Genomic DNA, 18,177 nt, shown 5'->3' on the forward strand with positions numbered 1-18,177 from the left:
GAAATTGTGTGTTGCTTCTAAAACTAGCTTTGCTGTGTGGGTGGATGTGCCAGGTGTCTGCTTATAGTCGCCCGCCCGTCTTCAGGACTCCTAAACGGTCTCCGTCCGTCCGTCCGTGCGTCCCTCTTAAGTTTTAAAGTTGGAGACGTTGAAATGCAAGGCACACCTAGCACCCTACCGAGGCCCCTCGCCTTAGCGCCATCCCACAGCCTGACATTCCTCAGCCATCTGGATGTGTTGACAAGGGTGCTTGAGTTACACCCAACTCCTCCCATCCTGTTCGCTCCATCTCCATGACTAGGCCAGAATGCAATCGGGACACTAAATGAGTGCAAGCGCAGGATGCTTCTGAGCCTCAAATAAATAAATTAATTAATTAAAAAAAAATAACGAAGCTCAGACAGCGCAGGCGCGCAGAATCTAAACTGGAGGGCCAGCTTAGCTGACGTCCCGCAGAAGTCCCAGTTCCCGCTCTGCGGAAGGACAGCGGCCGAAGTGCACATTTGAATTTTTTCTGGAGTCCGTGGCAGCAAATTGCGAAGCCTCGCCCATCGCCACGTCCCTTCCCCCTGGCGCCGAGAGAAGGAGCCTCTGAGGCTAGTTCCCAGTCTAAGCAGACCACGTCCTGAGCCCCTCCTACGCACGCGCGGATTGGTAACTCGCGCAGGCGCAGTACGGCTTCCAGCAAGCCCAGCGGCCGCCCCTCCCCCTCCATAGCAACCGCCTCCGGCTCCTTCCCCCGCCCCCTCGGCCCGGTGTGCGCACGCGCGGCCGTCCCAGGCTGGCCCCGCCCTCTCCGTCACCCGTAACAACCACTCCAGCCCTCGCCGCGCCCCTCGGCCCTCCCGCCCGGATTCCCGTCCCCGGAACCGGCGGTGGAGCGGCGGCAGCCGAGCCTGTGGCGCGGCTCTCTCCCCACAGAGCCGCCGGCATGAACGCATCCCGCCGCCCAGCGCCCCCGACCCGGTCCTTCTGACAAGAGGTAAGCGCGTGTCGTCGTGGAGGGTAGGAGCGCGCCCGGGTCCCCGCCCCCGGCCAGCTCCCTCTGCCGCGACGGCCAGGGGCGCTCGCCATCTCCGGGACTGCGGAGCCCGCCCGGTCCCTCCGCCGCCGCCGCCCGAACCCGGCCCGCCCCCTCCGTCCAGCCCCGGCCTGCAGGGAGGCGCTCCCCCGGGGCCGACCCTGAGCTGAATTTCAAACACCAATTATCATGCAACAGAGGCAGCCCTGGCCCCCGGTGCCATTTGGCCGAGGTCACTCCGGATGCCCGCGCAGGGCGTGGATCTGGACCAGACCTCCCAAAACCGAGATTTGGCTCAAGTTCAGGGAGCTGGCGAGCAAGCTGGTCCTTCAGTGTAATCACTTTGGGTAAGAGTTTCTTAATACAGGCACCACACAGAGCTCGCATCTTCTCCCCTACCCGTCAGCACCTGGTAATCTTCCTCCTTTTATTTGGGAGATACCCGAAAACTAATTTTCTCAATTAAAAAAATATAAATGATTATTAGATTTCCCCACCGCGCACCAGCGTTGTAAGGTTTTTACGAGAGTGAATGGAACGCTGTCTCTGCGCTCCAGGACGCGTCAGCGCCTACATCGAGATTAATGAAGGCTTGAGTTTGGAGAACTGAGGAGTCTGGCTCCCGGCCTCATGGGTTTGAGAGCTGCTGAGTGTTAGATCGTCTCACAGAGATGGAATCAGGAAAGGCGAATGGCATGCTTGAGGTCACCCAGAGTTACTAGCCTTTGTAGTTTTCCAACTGTTGGAGGGTGGTGTTCCAGCATAACCTGCTCCTTCTGAGTACTATGCCAAGCAAACATACCAGAGAAAGTTCCAGACCTGTTTAAAGCAAGATAAACATTGTAGAAGTGCAGCTGTAGATAGCAACCCTCTGAAGTATATCAGAGTAGGGGTTTTGTTTGTTCTTTTAAACAGCTGTAATTTGGGATACCTAGAACTTTTGAATTTTTGATTGTCTTTTGACTGTACAAAGATAAAATAACATCCTTATTGGTTGAGCCTCACTGGGACTACTGGGCTCACTGGACTTTCCTTCCTTTTTTTTCTCCTCTTTTAAGTAGGTGAGCAAAATGTTCTAGATGACTCCGGACGCAAGGGTATTTTCGGAGAAACCCGGCCCTTGCCTGCACTGGAGTGATTCCGTATGCAAAGGAGGGTTCCTTGACCTGAGGCTTGAGCATATAATTGATCGCTTTGTAGGATCAAAGCTTCTGGAGGCTGGAGGGTTTTTGGAACCCCTTAGCTGGAGCTGGGCAGTCTTCCTGCTGTTAGTAGAAGACAGTCTCTGAAATTGGAGCGTGCAGTTAGAAAACAGGAAAAAAAAAACAGTGCAGTCAAAGTTCCCTTTGAAGCCATCGCTTAAGGAGGATTTCATCAGTTAAGAAAAGAGTAGGGTCCCCCCAGCTTTGTGTGTCAGGTCATCCCCAGAGCTTTGGCCTTAATATGTTACATTTTCACTTGGTTCCTTGTAGAAGTTGTTCAAGAGAAACGGGAATAATTGAATCCTAGGGTTTCATGGTTGCCGAGGACCAGATTTCCTGACCTGGGCCAGAGACTCAGGGATGCCCATGGGGGGGGGGGGCAAAGGGCCTCCCCCAGATCAGTGTGGTCCCTCCTCCCATGTGGGCTGTCTTTGCTTGTTCTTAATGCCCTGCGCTTCCCCTGTGAGACTGAGTGAATCCTCTTTTGTTTGCAGGTGTGTTTAGGATTGTGACCTGTGGTGTTCTCTAGGATGTGGTAGGATGCTTGAATTTAGACTCACTTTTTTTTCTGTAATGTGGTTATTTATTACATGTATTTTTGTTTTTCAGGAGTAAGAAGATTGCTATTGAATTACAACCATGGTGCAAAAATACCAGTCCCCAGTGCGGGTGTATAAACATCCCTTTGAGTTAATTATGGCTGTAAGTACTTCGCATTTCAGTTTACTCTGGCTTCCTTTTAAGATTAAACTTGGATGATCTGCAAACCCTGCTCATTGTTATCCTTGCCTCACGAGCTCTGCCCCGCTATGTGACAGTGGCTGTGACCCGCGTCCAGAGTCTGGCGGTTTAAGCAACAAGCCTCTGAAGCTGCATATCTGTGCGTTTGTTTTTTTCAGTGTATCTGAGGTGACTTGTGTGCTTGCATCATTCACCTCAGAGAATGCAGAAGTGGGATCCTGACCAAGCATTTCCTAGGAATTTTGCTTGGTTTTCTTTGCTCAAGTAGATGCTGAACAGGGAGGGCTGTTCCTTCCTTACGATGTTTGTTTGGGAGAGAGCTCTGTTCCTGAGGGAATTCAACTTAGTTGGTCTCAGGACTAAGCACTGGGAGATGGAGTTTCCCCTGCATGTTAATAAGTAGTGTTTAGTAAGTTTTTCCAGCAAATAGCGCTTCCATGGTTTAAAGCAGAATTGCACATAATGTAGCTGAAGTGTTTCTTTTTCTGTCTACCTGAATTGGGCTAACAAGCATCGCACTGGATTAAAAACAAGCCAAGTGCTATTCCGGTGACTTGTGATCTCCTCCCTAGTATCCCTGTGTCTCTGCGTCTATGTCACTCTGACGGCTTGAGGCCCATATGGAAATGTGTGACACACAGGAAGAGTGCATCTGTCTTAACAGTCACACACCTAGGGGACACCAGTGCTACTGGCACCAAGATCAGAACACGCATAGCCTGGTAGGGAGACGAACTTGGCCGCACCTGGGGTCCTGTGCTCATTCCTGTCAGAGTGAGGGTCCCAGGCTGGCTTGGAACTCATGACCCTGCTGCCTCAGGCTTCCCAGTGCTGGGGATTACAGTGTCACGCCATTATGCCTGGCTCTGTTTCTGTTCTTTATGTAGAGGAGCTTGGGTTGGCCTGTTCTTGGGACTTCTGCTCAGCAGTGAGCTTTGAGATTAGTCAGATCAATAGTCTTGAAAAGCAAAATAAAAACGTAAATCCTCTCAGGGGAACATCGCTTGCTTTTTTCCTGACTGGAGTGTTATTTATGTTGGGTGAAAAGCCCTTTCGCAGCCGTGCAGATCCATCAGTTTTAAGGAAAGTCTCCCACATCTCTGTCAGGGCAGGACGTTTGCATCCGTTTGTACAGAAGCCCCTTGTACAGGTCTCTGTTGGGTGTGAGGCCTGTTTGTTGTTACGAGTGGGGGCACATATTTTATGTGAATGATTGGTGAGAAAGATGCTTTTCGGTTTGCGTTTTGGTTTGGTGAGCAACCCTCCCTCTCCTTCCGGCACCCTGTACCCCAGGCACCCTGTACCCCAGCCGGCTGGAGAGGAGTTTTGTTAGAGGGACACATGTCATGTGATAGGAACCACACAGAAGTTGAGGAATTCCCACGGGGACAGGCTGGAACCTGCTGGTGGCTCCTAGAAGTGGTTAGCTGTGCCTGGACCGGAACCCCTGGACCCCCAGTAGACCCCTCTGTGCTACTCCCCACTGGTTTAGCTTACGCTGTCTCCCATGGTGTGCTGACCGTCCACAGCCTGTGATTCCCTGCCAACTCGGTGGCATTCCTGGTTGCATCTTTGAGTTTTTGAGCAGCCAGTTCTTGTCACATGGCTGGCCCACTTCACATTCTTGAGAGACTGGACCCATCCTCTTCACCTGACCTTTCTCCAGTTTGCAAGGCTGCTGGAGTCAGGGAGGTGTGTGTGGAGGCGCAGGATGGGGCTGGCAGGTTAGGTTGCCAAGACCGTTGTAAAAACACTCAGTGTGGGCTGGGGAGCGATCAGCTGGTGAAGGCAGGTGATCTGAGTCTGATCCTGAGACCCAGGAGGCAGAAAGAAAGTGACGTGTGTCCATCCTCTGATCCACTCTTGCACACTTACCCTTCCCATAAAAAATGAGTCTGTGGTCAGGCAGAGGCTAGCCTCTTCTAGCCCTGGATTTCATAAAAAGGTGTCTGGGTTGCTTACTGTTCAGACTTCTTGATGTCCTTTTCTGTTCAAAATTAGGAAGTTTGCCTTGCAAATTTTATGCAAACTTTGCATAAATTCAAATTCTTAGCCATCCCTAGTTTTTAAAAACTTGTAAACTGCTTTTCTGTTTGGCACTGGTTAACTTCCTCTTGGATTGTTAATTTTTTTTAAGTCTGAAAAGAAAATATATTTCTTCCTTCCAGAACTAGAGGTCAGTTGCTCCAGCCCTGTACAGCACCACCCACCTTTTTCCTGGTTTTGAGGAGAAAGATCCTCAGTATATACAGTGTGTTTAGTAGCATAGTATATATGTGCTGTGGAACCAGTTGCACTGGGGGGGGGGGCATTGTAGCTCCTCCTCGGAGGTGGAGGGGAAGGGAAGGAAAGGGGAGGGGGAGGGGCACTAAACAGGTGGGAGCCAGTTCCCTGGAGAAGCTAGGAGGAAAGGGGCTCCTCCAGCTTACCCCTGTGTTCCTATGAAGCCAGGTTTTGTGACTGGATTACAGAAAATGATCAGCTGAGCATTGCCTGGTACAGACAGTGGGGTAACCTTTTAATTGCATTTTGATTGAATAAAGGAAAGTTTGTTGTTGGCTCAGGCATCAATAACATTTTTTAAATGCTAAAGGTTTCTTTAGCTCGTTTTAATTAAAAAATGGCATTTAAGCAAACTTCGAGCTGAGATGACAGTTTTGAGCAGGCATTGTGACATTCTACAGAGTTTTGCTGAGAGAGAGGTTAGCTTAGAAATGCCTGCAGAAGTGGAGAAGGTGGCAGCTCCTTGCCCTGCTGTGGGTGAGGGGAGTTGGTGGGACGATGATATTCTTAGATCTGTGTTCTTTTTGTCACCCGTGCTCCTGATAATGTGAGTTCCGACATATTTTGTAAAGGTTCTTGTCCACGGTGATGTCCACATCTTCAGGTACCAGCTTGACACATTTCCTGGATGGCTTCCTTCTGCTTGCTTTAACTGCCTTGTCTACCCAAAGGGAGTACACTCCTAGGAGTATCCAGTGTGCCCCACAGATCAGGGTTCAGGACCAGGCAAAGGTGGACATGTTGGGGTGGCACCGTTTCCTTTTCTGAAGCCTAGGACAAAGCACAAGCTTTAAAACCAGACAGTGTAGCCATGCACTGGAGACTCAGACTCAGACTAGGGTCAGACCCTGACTCAAAAACAAACGGCAGAGAGAATTTTTGGTATGTTAAAGATGCTCTGGCTGGATGTGGTGGGGGAGGGCTGGGAGGCCATGGGGTAAGAGTTGTGGTATTTTCTGTCAAGGACAGCTGTCTCTGTGGACCGGGGATGTGTGATAGAAAGGCTCTGTCACCGTTGCCCCGCCCCAGCACTCATAACTGTCCTGCTCTAGTCCTGGCATCCCGCTTTGGGGTGGGGTACACTGGGCACCCTCTCCCTCTCCCTCCTGTCCACAACCTGGTTTCTCTGTGCATGCCACAGAGCCTATGCCTCACTGCTGTAGTTGGACACCCTGAAGATTGTGCCTGTGGGTCATGCAGTCTGTCCCTTCAGCCTCTCACCCTGAGCCCTTGTCCTATAGTGATAGTGACCCAGTTCCCCCTCAGATTTTGAGCCCCTCAGGGCACATGTGGACACACACACACACACACACACACACACCAACCCGTTGGTTCTGGAGGCAATTTCCTGCTACCTGCTGTCTCTACGGGGCCATTCCTGCCTGGTCCTGGCCTTGGCCCTTTAAAATCCGTGTTCTCGGTCTGTGAGCTGGTGCCTTCCTGCCCCTCCATGTCTTTTTATTCTCCTTTGCCTCACATGCTTGCCTTTCCCATCTGTCTCTTCACATCTTGTTCAGCGTGTCCTGCCCTGCTTCCCTCGTACTGCTGGAGGCATGCCTCATGTCTCCCTCCCTTCCCTGTTCTTTCCCGTTCTCTGCTGGGGGGAGGGGGTGAACCCAGGGCCTCACTGCCCCTGGGCACATGGTTACTGCCGGGTCTCAGTCGCACTCCGACTTGTCCTTAGTACTTGTCAGTGTTAGATCTTTGGCTTGACTGTATTGGCTTCTCTTGTCAAAGGTGCTGTGTGGTCCTCAGCTGTGGTGTCACCTTGTTTCCTGAAAGCACACAGTGTGCAGGGCCTGAGCAGTGGGACTCTCCTTAGTCACCTGAACCCTTCCTGGATTCGGTGGGGACCCTGCTATCATGGGGCTTTGTGTTTCCTTGGATCCTTAGGTTATCTAGGGCTTCCTCCAAAGATGGCCCCTCTGTGCTGATGAAAGCCAGTGCTTCTTTACCTGTGAGGTGACAGGTTGGCACATGCTGCAGTAGCAGTGAGAACGGCTGCTGTGCAGTCGTAGAACCAGAAGTCCTGCTTGCTGAGTGGCTGTTGGTTAAATAGCCCACCGGACAGTGTGCTGCTGCCTTCCTCCCTCTTCCTTCCGAGGGCTTTTCCCACTTCCTGTTTTATATCTTGCAGCCTCTCTAACACTGGAAGGAGGAAAACAGATTTGCTCAGTGCAGATGCTAATCCCACCTGTGCCCCGCTGAGTAGCCAGTGGTGGGCAGACATATCCTCCTCTGCCCTGTTCTGGTACCTCTTTGCCCACCTCCAAGTACGAGACAAAAGCAAGTCCTTTTGTGCACACAGCTGGTTCTGCCGTGAGCCTTTTACATCCCATGGGCATTTGGAGCTCGGCTTTATCATTCCGGCCATTTGTAAACAGGAGGAAGGGGCCCCCAAGTTTCCCGACTCCCTTTGGGCGAGCTGTGGAGGCTGGGGGCTGCCCCCGGACGCACAGCAGCACTGTTGACTGCGCTGTGCTGCCAGCCAGCCTTTTATTACTTTTATGTTTATGTTATTTGTGTGTGTGTCAGAGTGTTTTGTCTACATGTATGTGTGTGCACCGTGTGTGTGTTTGGTATGCTCAGAGGTATCTCCAGTTATAATCAATTGTGAGCTGCCATGTGGGTGCTGGGAATTGAACCTGGGTCCTCTGCAAGAGCAGCCAGTGCTTTACCTGCTGGGCCGTCCCTCTAGTCCCCCTTTCATCTTCTTAAACTGTATTTTCTTCCCTTCATCTGAGGTTTAATCCCTGGTCTTTTTCTGATATGGTTTCCGGTTGTGTGTTAGTTAGACACAGCCTGGTATGTGTTGAGTTCTTTTTCCTATGGTTTAGGCTTTAGATGCTTGATCTTCCGCCTCCATCTCCCGAGTAGATGAGATTATAGGGCAGCACCGCCAAGCCTAGGTGGAGTGAATCTCTACTTTCATGAATCAGCAAGCACATTGCTCCCGAGGAGACTGAGAGAGCTCGGCACTGGTGCGGCTGGTGCAGCCTGGTGCAGCCTGGTGGTGGCAGAGTGTGGTCTGTTACCTCTGATGGTGACTAAGGGTCTGGTCGGTTATTTGGGTGGTGTGCTGTTACCTCCAGGCTGTGAGGGTCATGGTGTATGGTCATGCGTGAGCGTGTGGTGGTGACTGAGGATCCTAGACACACATGATGTGTGCCTGACTTGCTGTCACAATGGGCTGTTGTAGTTTGCTTTCCATGTTTCCACTCCAGTTGATGGTCATCCTTCCTTGCTGTCACTTACGCTGCCTCCTTTTCAGAAACCTAGAAAGAAAATGGATTTATCGCTGACTTCAGTGGTTCTCAATTTGTGGGTCTCCATCCCTTTGTGGGTGTGTGTGTGTGTCACATATCAGATATTTACAGTATGATTCACAGCAGTAATAGCATTACAGTTAGTGAAAATGGTTGGGGGTCACCACAACATGAGGAACTGTGTTAAAGGGTCGCAGCACCAGGAAGGTTGAGAAGCACTGGCTTACTTGGCTTTGCATATGGTGCCTCCTCTTGGCCCCTGTTCTGAGCTCCCTTCTCCTTGTTTGCAACCCCACCTCTGATTTGTTAGTCAAACTAGGTCATCGTTTATCCTGCGTTGTTGTCTTACCCAGGAGGCAGAGAGCCCAGCCTGAGTTCAGTCACCTAACTGCCCTCTCCTCCTCCAAAGCCTGCAGCTGGAGGCAGACACAGCTAAAACCACTGCTCCATTTGCTCCCATTTGCTCCCGTGATGAGTGCAGATGCTGCGGATGTGCGGGCTGAGTGCGGGCTGAGTGCCCAGTGTCTTCAGGGGAAACTGGGCCGGCCTATTTATAGTCTCTTCTTAACCCGGTGACTTGGGCGGCGTGCTTGCACTCTTCCCCATGGCTTCATTGGCAGATTTCTGTGGAGTGTGCAGGAAGCCCTTGAGAAGGCGGGTCTGTGGGAGGTAGATGTCAGGTGTCCACATGGGCTCTGTACTTTCCCACTCTCTTATTCCGGTCCCTCATGGAGACTGCCACTGTAGGAACACCAGTGGGGAGGGCGTGCTTGGAGGCTGGGGTGGCAGGGTTTTTGTTTATTTGTTTAAGGAAAATGCTATGCAGTTCCTCTGCATCCCAGCTACTGAGGAAGTTGATGCAGGAGGCTCACTTGAGCCTAGAATTTGCGTACAGACTGGACAACACAGTGAGAGCTCACTTGGGGAAGGGAGAGAAGGAAGGAAAGACAACGTCTGTGTTTCACCCAGCGGTTAGATGGTTCCTAAGGTCTGTCTTGCTCTTTATCCTGAATATATACTAAAGGGATCTGTCTTAAGAATGGTGGGCCTGGGAAGATGCTCATGTCTGCATCACTTCTGCTTCTGGTAGTGATGATTTGATCCTGTGTTGGGGAATTGAACTGCGCTGAGTTACATCCCAGCCACTGGTCCTGAAGGGTGTGACAGGTCACACTGGAACATCTTTTGGTGGGGTGTGTTTGTGACTTACACTTGGATCGTGTCCTAAGAGACTGATGTAGGTCATAGTTTGTGGGTGGCTGAGGCTGACCGGACTGAACGAGTCTGCTCCGTGGCACACAGCTCTCATCAGCTCCCTGCTGAGCACCAGCTTCATTTCAAGTAACGTTCTTCACTCTGAGAGATGAGTTGTTGGATTTTCTTTTGTTTTTCCAGACAGGGTTTCTCTGTGTAGCCCTGGCTGACCTGGAATTGCCCCTGACCACATAGGCCCCCAACTCACAGAGGTAATCTGGTTTTGGTTTTTTTTTTTTTTTTTTTTTTTTTGCTTTTGTTTAACATGTCTAACTCTGACAAGTTGTTCTTCACTGAGTCGGTTTTCTTGGTAGCTGTTCTTCTGTGATGTCTGTTTGTCCTAATGAAGAGATGCATTTCTTTTCGTGTGTGTTTCTTGTCTGTGCATATACTGGAAACCCAGGCCAGAGCTGAAAGTTGCAGGTTTAGAATGACTTGGATAATGGGGTGCTGTAGGAGTGTCCCAGACACCAGCCCGACTCACCCCTGTGTTAGTGGTTAACAGCAGTGTTTACAATGCTAGTTTTCACCTTCCTGTGCTGACTCTGCTAAGCCAGCATTTCTACATGCAGGCATACCGTCTGCGGTGTCACCATCAGGTGCTGGGCTTCTGAAACCTGGTCAAGCTAGAAAGCGGCTAGGTTAGACCCTTCTCCAGAGTTAAGAGAAAGCAGGTGGGTTCCGGGTGTAACCGTTTTTTAAAAATTTATTTACTTATTTATTTATTTAATGTATGTGAGTACACTGTTGCTGTCTTCAGACACACCAGAAGAGGACATCAAATCCCATTACAGATGGTTGTGAGCCACCATGTGGTTGCTGGGAATTGAACTCAGGACCTCTGGGAGAGCAGTCAGTGCTCTTAACCACTGAGCCATCTCTCCAGCCCCAGTTGTAACATTTTAAACTTAAAATTTTAAAGGAACAGGTCTTTCAGAGGCTGTGTGGTCAGCTTCTGTCTGCTGTCTAATAGGAGTGGGCACACCTTGGGGCATTGTATTCGTGATTTGTGCCTTCTTTTGGGCAGCTAGTAATCGCAAAGTTACATTAACAAGTGGGGGCTTTCCTGTCTTAACCATGTGAATGGCTTTATTTGCTAATTTTCTGGTAGATTTGTACTGTATATTAAATTTTTATGGTTGTAAATATGCATATAGTAAATTCATTTAAATGTATTTTAAGTGAATAGCGTAGGGTATTAACTACAGAAGTAGTTAATTACAGTACACTTGGCTTAACCAGCATTTCAGCCAACACTGTACCCATTAAATGAAATTGAAGAATGGCCATCCTTCTAGCCCATGCTTCTGTCTTTCGAAGCCTTGCCCACACAGCACTGGCTTTCTCATGTAGCCTGCTGTGGGCGAGATGACACACAAACGTCCTCAGTGGTGAGAATTGGGCAGCCTTGCCATTTTGGGGGAACGGCTGTGGCAGAACAACCGCTTTCCACAGGTGGCCCTGCCCCTCAGGGTTCTGGGCTGGCCTGGGCTGCTCTTGACTTCTGGTCTTCTGACTTAAGTGTGACTTAAGCTGCTCTGCGAAGCTGCAGGCCTGACAGCTGGGCACTATAGGAACTTTGCTGGCGCCTCTGCTGAGTCCACATGGCTTTGATTCTAGTTCCTGACACTGGATAATATTTCCATAGCTCACTGCATCCTTTTGTGTGGGCAAGCACATGGCATTTTTAAAGCTGACAGCTGCAGTTCCCTGGAACACCAAATGCTTTTCTGAAGGCCACGGATTATCTTTTACACTGTGAAAAGCCAAACAGTTCTGCCAAGTGGAGCTTGACTAGAAGGGCTGTGCAGAACTGTTGAGGTGCATTTACAGTCTGTTCTGCCGTACTTTATCTTATCTATCCCCAACTCCCTGTATGCCACACAGATGACCTTGGACTCCCTAACTCCCATCTTCACCTCAAGTACTAAAGTTGTAGGCGTGTGTGCCACACACCTGCTTATTCCGGCTCTGTGATTGGGTCCAGGGATTCCTAGGAGAGTGTTCTGCCTAGTGAGAGCTGCCTGCAGCCCTGGTGTCTTAACTCTGTAACCAGAGCTGGCCTTTTCTTTTCATAACGGAAGAATGTGCATCAGCACACAGAGATCTTTGGCTTTCCCTTGTGTCTGTGGCCAGCACTGCTGGGCAGCAGTGGTTTGCTTTATTTTTGTGAACAGCAGATGATGTTGTCTTAATAGCTGAGAGCAAACATCACATGGATTAACATGCTGCTGGTGCGTTAGAGCCTAGTACAGCACAAGCTGCTTTGTGGACTGAGCTGCCTGGACGAGGAGGATTTAAACGGGAAAAGTGGTGGGAGGAGCAGCCTGCAGCCTGCTTAGCAGAGCCAGAGAGCTAGGGCCTGTCCGAAGGAGCTGCCGGCACCATGGTTTTGTCTCGGATAAGCTGTCTTATGCCGGCTGCCACGTCCAGCAGAGTGTGTGTTGTCACTAGAGCTTGTCCCTGCCTGCCAGTTTCCTTGCATGCTTGTTTTTGATGCAGGGACTGGCCATGTTGGCAACCTGGCTCAAGCTGCTGGCTGATGTGTGGTCCTTCCACCCCAGTCTCTGTGAGCATCTGGGAGCACTGGGAGCGCTGGGAACACACTGGACCTCTCTACTGTATCTGCTTAAATAATATTATAATAAAAGCAACACTTGGGATTGAAAGACTGTTTTCTCCTTTGAAAGGGGTTTGTTAGCTGGAGTGAGTGTGGCAAGCCCCTAGATCTCAGCACACAGCACGCGGGCTGTGAAGATGGAAAGTTTGAAGCCCGTCTGGGTACACGAGAAGACTCAGTCAGTCACTACTGGAGGGGTTGACGTGTCCCTGGTGCAGATTCTCTCAGGAATCCATAGCAACCAGATCCTTAAACTGGGTTTTGTTTGAAATTCAACTAGCGATTGGCAGTTGCAGGGGAGGGCACGTCCTTGTATTGACTGCTCGTGTCCAGGGGGTGGTTTGTTGAGGAGTGTTAAACACAGACAGCTGGCCTGTGTGTGTAGCACTTGGGTGCTGTGGTCCTCAGAGGCTGCTGAATATGAGGAGTTGTGCTCTGATAGTATAGACTAGGTGGGCTTTGATCTTGTAATCCTCCTGCCTCAGTGCTGGGATTACAGGCGTGAACCACCACTCGTGGCTCAAAAGTTTAGAACTTTGGAGAAACTTAGCCGGATATTAACTGTGTATCAGCGAGGCGAAGGAAGACCATGTGTCTCTGGGGGTGGGAAACGATTCCAAGACAGCCCAGGGTACTGCCTTCTGGAATCTGGTGGCTTTTTGGAGAGTCGACACACCTCTTTTCCTTGTGGAGGTTCTCAAGTGTGCAGTGGGCAGCAAAGCCGTCTCCACAGGCTGTCTGATGAGCCCATCTGGCCTGGAGACCAGCCTGGCTTGCTATGTGGCTGACAGGGAGCCTGCTGTTGAACCAGCTTGTGCAAAGTAAAGAGCAAAGGTGCTGAGGCAGGAGCAGACTGTGTTGCAAACCAGAGCAGGCCCCTGCTGCACACAGCCTAAGCTCTCCTCCTGTGCCACAAACTAAAGCAGCCTCCCGTGCACACAGCCCAAGCTGCTCCATGCCTGTAGTCAGTGGGCAGCACGCACCAGGGGCCAGTGTAGAGTCTTGCTTTAAGTCTTGCCTTTTCCCCTGGTCTCTTTCCCCTCAGATCCTCCTGGTCTCACTTGTGCTCTGCTATGCCAGTCAGTATCCTCCTCCCTCCGAGTCCCTTGGAGGTTTTCATGACCTCCCAGTCTCTCTGTTGGGTGGCACAGCAGATGTCAGTCATTTGCCCTCTCATATTCCTCCCAGTCAGTCTTCAGTGACAGGCCTTGGAGGCGGGCCACTGAGTGGCATACATAATGGCTGGGGGGAGGCCATGGAAGTAGAGTTCAGTGGGGGTCATCATGATGCCCATGGCATGCCTCTGGACCCTATTGTGTGAGGTTGCTCGGAAGGGCTGTTGTCTGAGAACAGCAGTGTGCTTCCAGGGCTGTGGGACCCAGGCTGGTGAGGACACTTACGCAGTCCACCACAGAGCCGAGTTCCTGGCATCATCGTGTGGGGAGTGGTAGTTCCATTAGCCTCGCCTGCTTCAGGGTGGCCTATAGCAGGGACACACTCCAGAGAACACCCGGTCTGTATATTATGATTTTCTCTTTCTGTCATCCTCACCTTTGGGCTTACTTTACGGTGGGGTGTGCTAGCTCCTTAGCCCAGCCTTGCCAGTCTTTATGTTATAAAGGAAATACTTTGCTCTCAGTGCCCAGTGAAATAAGATAGTGTGTCTTGTCTTTCTCTTCTGTTGGCCTCTCCTGACCAAGGGAGGTCAGGGTGTGATGTTTACATCCGGCTTCTTTTTTCATGGTTGGCAAACTACAAATTAAAGCAACAGCTTTTCAACACATCCTCATGAGTTCTGCATCTTACGCTTTTGGGTCCAGGGAGGAGGTTGCCATTTCATTTGGTGAACATGGGCTTTCGCGTGTTCCATTTTCGGAGAACTACTGAATGAAGTCTTTAGTTTGGCCAGGCCCAGGGTTTCGGCCTGAAATCTCAGCTGCTTTGGAGGCTGAGACAGGAGGATTAGAAATTCCAGGCCATCCTAGGAACAAGTGGGATATAGAGCTGTGGCGGTGCTGTGCTTGCCCGACATGCAGTTCACCCGGAGAGATCCACAAAGCCACAGCCTTAGTTTGTGAGCCATGTGCCGAGCTCCCCTGGCCCCGGCAGCCCCTTGCCTGCCCTTCCCCTGCTCCCCTCCCAGGAGCTCCGTGTGCTGTCCTAGCACATCCCGATCGCCCCGGACAGGGTCTGAAGCACTGGCCTGTCTTAGTCTTTCAGCAGTGATTTGGGTTGAGGAAGATGATACAGCTGTGGGTAATCACCTTCCCCAGGTGTGTGTGTGTGTGTGTGTGTGTGTGTGTGTGTGTGTGTGTGTGTGTAAAAGCTGACCATGTGCATACAGTAGGCTTTATTTATTTTTTTAGAATTTTTTTTTTTTTAATATACTTGGGTACACTGTACTTGTCCTCAGACACACCAGAAGAGGGCATCAGATCCCGTTACAGATGGTTGTGAGCCACCATATGGTTGCTGGGAATTGAACTCAGGACCTCTGGAAGAGCAGGCAGTGCTCTTAACCACTGAGCCATCTCTCCAGCTCCCAAGTAGGCTTTTATTTTTAAGAGCAGTTTTATGTTCAAAGAAAATTGAGCAACTGGGCCCTGGAGCTTTTGTGGTTTCTTTCCCTGCTGCCTTGCGTTTTTCTGTGTGGTTGATTCTCACTACTGAGGAGCAAGTTCTGGTGACTTCCACTCTGTTCAGAGCCACACTTTCCTCGGATGCTTCACTGATGCGCCTGTGGCCAGATAGGTGTATCTTTGAAATGTTGTTCAAATAACTCAATACATGGTATGTGGCCCACTTTAGGATAACGAGGGTGCGGGGAACCTTGCAGCAGAGCTTCAAGGAATAGCATTGTGGTTGATAACTCAGATGAGCCAACCAGAAACAGCCAGAATGGTTAGCTTCAGGACTTACACAGGTGCAAGGTGTGGGATCTTAGGCTGTTGTCTGGATGTCAGTCCTGAACGGTTCAGAAACCACTGGCTCTTCTACTTGTGATTAAAAAACAGAAGGTTCAGTTAACCAAGCCTGCTTGCTTATCCTTTGACCTGACTTGAAGACTCAGTAGCCTGCTTCAGCCTGTTACCGTTATAAACACTTCTTGGTGGTCATGCTTGGAACTCTTTTTCTGTAAGATAAAAAACCAATATGTCTATATGTGATTACCTACATAAATGTATGCACACCCCATGCATGAGCCTTGTGCCAGCGGAAGCCGGAAGAGAGGGTCAGATCCCCTGAAACTGAAGGTGCAGATGGACCTGAGCTGCCATGCTGGCTGGAAACTGAACCAGACCCTCTGCAAGAGCAACGCCTGCGGTTCATAATGGAGCCATCTCCAGACCGCTTGCCAGGAAATTCTTGATTGAAGGAAGATTATAAATGTTTCTGGATGTAAGGACGGTCTGCCTGTGATATACATCACAGGTAGCCAGGGTTGATTTGTCTGATCAGTCCGGCAGCCCGGGTGCCCTCCTTCCTCACTGCTCTGTGTTGAAGAGGACGATCTTGTCAGATTAGAGGACTCATCTTAAGTCAAGGGCGTGAGAGTAGCTCACTCCCCTGCCTGAGCTTCCTAGATACACCCTCCTCTAGAATTTTTTTTATTTTGAACTTCTTCTCTCAAGAAGAGAAGTACTTCAAGATAAAAAATTCTAGACGACCTTGTGAAATCAAGAGTTTAGCTGTTAATTGGTCCTTATCAGGTTCAGCTAGAAGCCACAGAGGCGGTATGAACCAGACTTCATACAACCTCCAGAGCAGACCTGAGTGCTGTCTGTTACCCAGGACTCGGGTAGGGCAGCAGAAGGCCAGTCTTGGTTGAATTGAGACTCTTGCCTTTAAAAAAAAAGAAAGCCAAGTATAGTGGCTTTGTCATTTCAGCACTTGGGAGGCTAAAGCAGGAAGATTGCCAAAGTTTTAGGCCAGCTTGGGCTACAGAGTGAAACCTTGTCTTAGAACTGACTGTCAGTCTGTAAGCTGACCATGTGTATACAAGAAGGCTTTATTTTTAAGAACAGTTTTATGTCCACAAGAAATTGAACAGCTAGGCCCTGGGCTTTCGTGAGGCCTTTCTCCTGCCTTGAGTTTTCCCCACTAGTGTCCTGTGTGAGTTCTGGTGACTTTTAATCTGCTTGAAGTCACGCTTTCCTCTAGTGTGCCTGTGGGCAAGTTTAACCAGATGGAAACTTGATTTCTTTTCTCCCCTCCACAATCCTTTGCTTCTGCTCCTGTTGTAGACCAGGGTTGGGGACCCTACTGCTGTGTAGACCTGGGTGGACTACCCCAGTGTTGTGTAGAGCTGGGGAGGGGGCTGCTATCTGCCATGCACACCCCACACCCCACCACGGGTCAGTGTTCTCTTTCTCAGTACAACACTGGTGAGTTTTAGAAGATATTCCCCTTTTCTCTTCCCTGTGATCCGCATCATGTTGGAGCAAAGGAGCAGGCACATGATGGATTCTGACATGTCAGTGCACAGTGTCCTGGTCTGCCCGTGTCTGCCAGCCCCTTTCCCTTGAGTGCTGTGTGCACGCTGAGAACAGAGCTGGTTTGTGCATGGAATGATAACTGAGTGGACGTTGGGGAGAGATGCAGAAAGGGTGCCCTAGTCAGAGGTGATGTGGAAACCTGTGGTGTCCCTCAGTTCTGTGGCTGGCTTCATGCTTAGATCATCCGTGTCTCCCCACACCACCCTTCTCTCTAAGCACTCACATGTTAGCTAGCCTTAAACATGTTATAGCTGAGGACCACCTTGAACTTCTGATCCTTCTGCCTCCACCACTTGAGTGCTAGGATTCCAGCGAGTGCCACCACACCTGGTTTATACAGTGTTAGCCGAAGCCAGAGCTTCACAGGGAGAGGCAAGTATACTCACCAACACTCACATTTAAAAAAAAGATTTATTTATGTATGAGTACACTGTAGCTGTCTTCAGACACACAGGGGAGGGCATTGGATCCCATTACAGATGGTTGTGAGTCACCATGTGGTTGCTGGGAATTGAACTTAGGACCTCTGGGAGAGCAGTTAGTGCTCTTAACCACTGAACTATTTCTCCAGCCTGGACACTCACATTTTAATGGAAGCTCTGAGCAGAGAGATGCGTGCTGGGCACCAGGAATCCCTGGTGTGTTCTTAGCTGACCCCGTGCAGCCTGTGGGTCAGGACTTTTCTGTCCTATAGGATAGAAGGCATAGGAGTTCTGAAGGAAATCACCTGGAAGGGACATTTATCAGCACCGTGGACTTCAGGGTTTCTCGAAGATGAAAGTTCATATTTAAACTTCAAAAATGTTTGATTTTAAAGGAAGTGGTTTGGGGTAATGGTTTGATGTCTATCAGGTTTTACATGAGTGTCTTTTTTTCTTTAGCTTAGGACTGACAACAGAGAGAAGGGACACTAGTCACCTGGCCGACTCCCATATGCATTTAGACTTGCAGAGCCAGCAGTGTTGAGCTGAGCTTGGATATGGCTGCTCTGATTGGGCTGCGCAGTCAGATGTCCCTAACTACATAGGATGTATGGTTCAAAGGGGCTCACGGTGTTAGAATTTAGTTTCTTTAACTATCTTATTAAGTATTAACACAAAGTGAGTACAGGCTCAGATTGTGAGTTTGAGGCAAGCTTGGGCTACATGCTGAGTGAGGTACCGTCTCAAAGCCAAGCTAGTGTGAGCGGTGCAGTTGCCCTGGGGCTGCCAAATAGAGGATTCCTTCCTCCTCTTTCCATTCATCCACCCCAGACAGGATCTTACTGTGTGTGTAGTCCTGGCTGACCCAGAAT

At 50.1% G+C, this 18,177-nt stretch overlaps 1 protein-coding gene across 2 annotated transcripts in view; it reads left to right on the plus strand.

Moving 5' to 3' along the window:
* Window positions 1-848: 848 nt before the first annotated feature.
* SEC14L1 (SEC14 like lipid binding 1) overlaps window positions 849-18,177 on the plus strand; it is a 42,027-nt gene continuing 24,698 nt past the window's right edge. Inside the window, exons 1-3 of one of the 2 annotated variants that reach the window (XM_080923285.1) lie at window positions 852-982; window positions 1,220-1,368; window positions 2,833-2,925. In XM_080923285.1, the coding sequence (XP_080779411.1) occupies window positions 2,863-2,925 (63 nt within the window). In that variant the 5' untranslated portion in view covers window positions 852-982; window positions 1,220-1,368; window positions 2,833-2,862. Of the gene's footprint in view, window positions 983-1,219; window positions 1,369-2,832; window positions 2,926-18,177 lie in introns of both variants that reach the window. The other variant, XM_080923284.1, reaches the window with a different exon arrangement.

The sequence above is a fragment of the Micromys minutus genome (assembly GCF_963924665.1).
Source record: "Micromys minutus genome assembly, chromosome: 10".
NCBI lineage: Eukaryota > Metazoa > Chordata > Mammalia > Rodentia > Muridae > Micromys > Micromys minutus.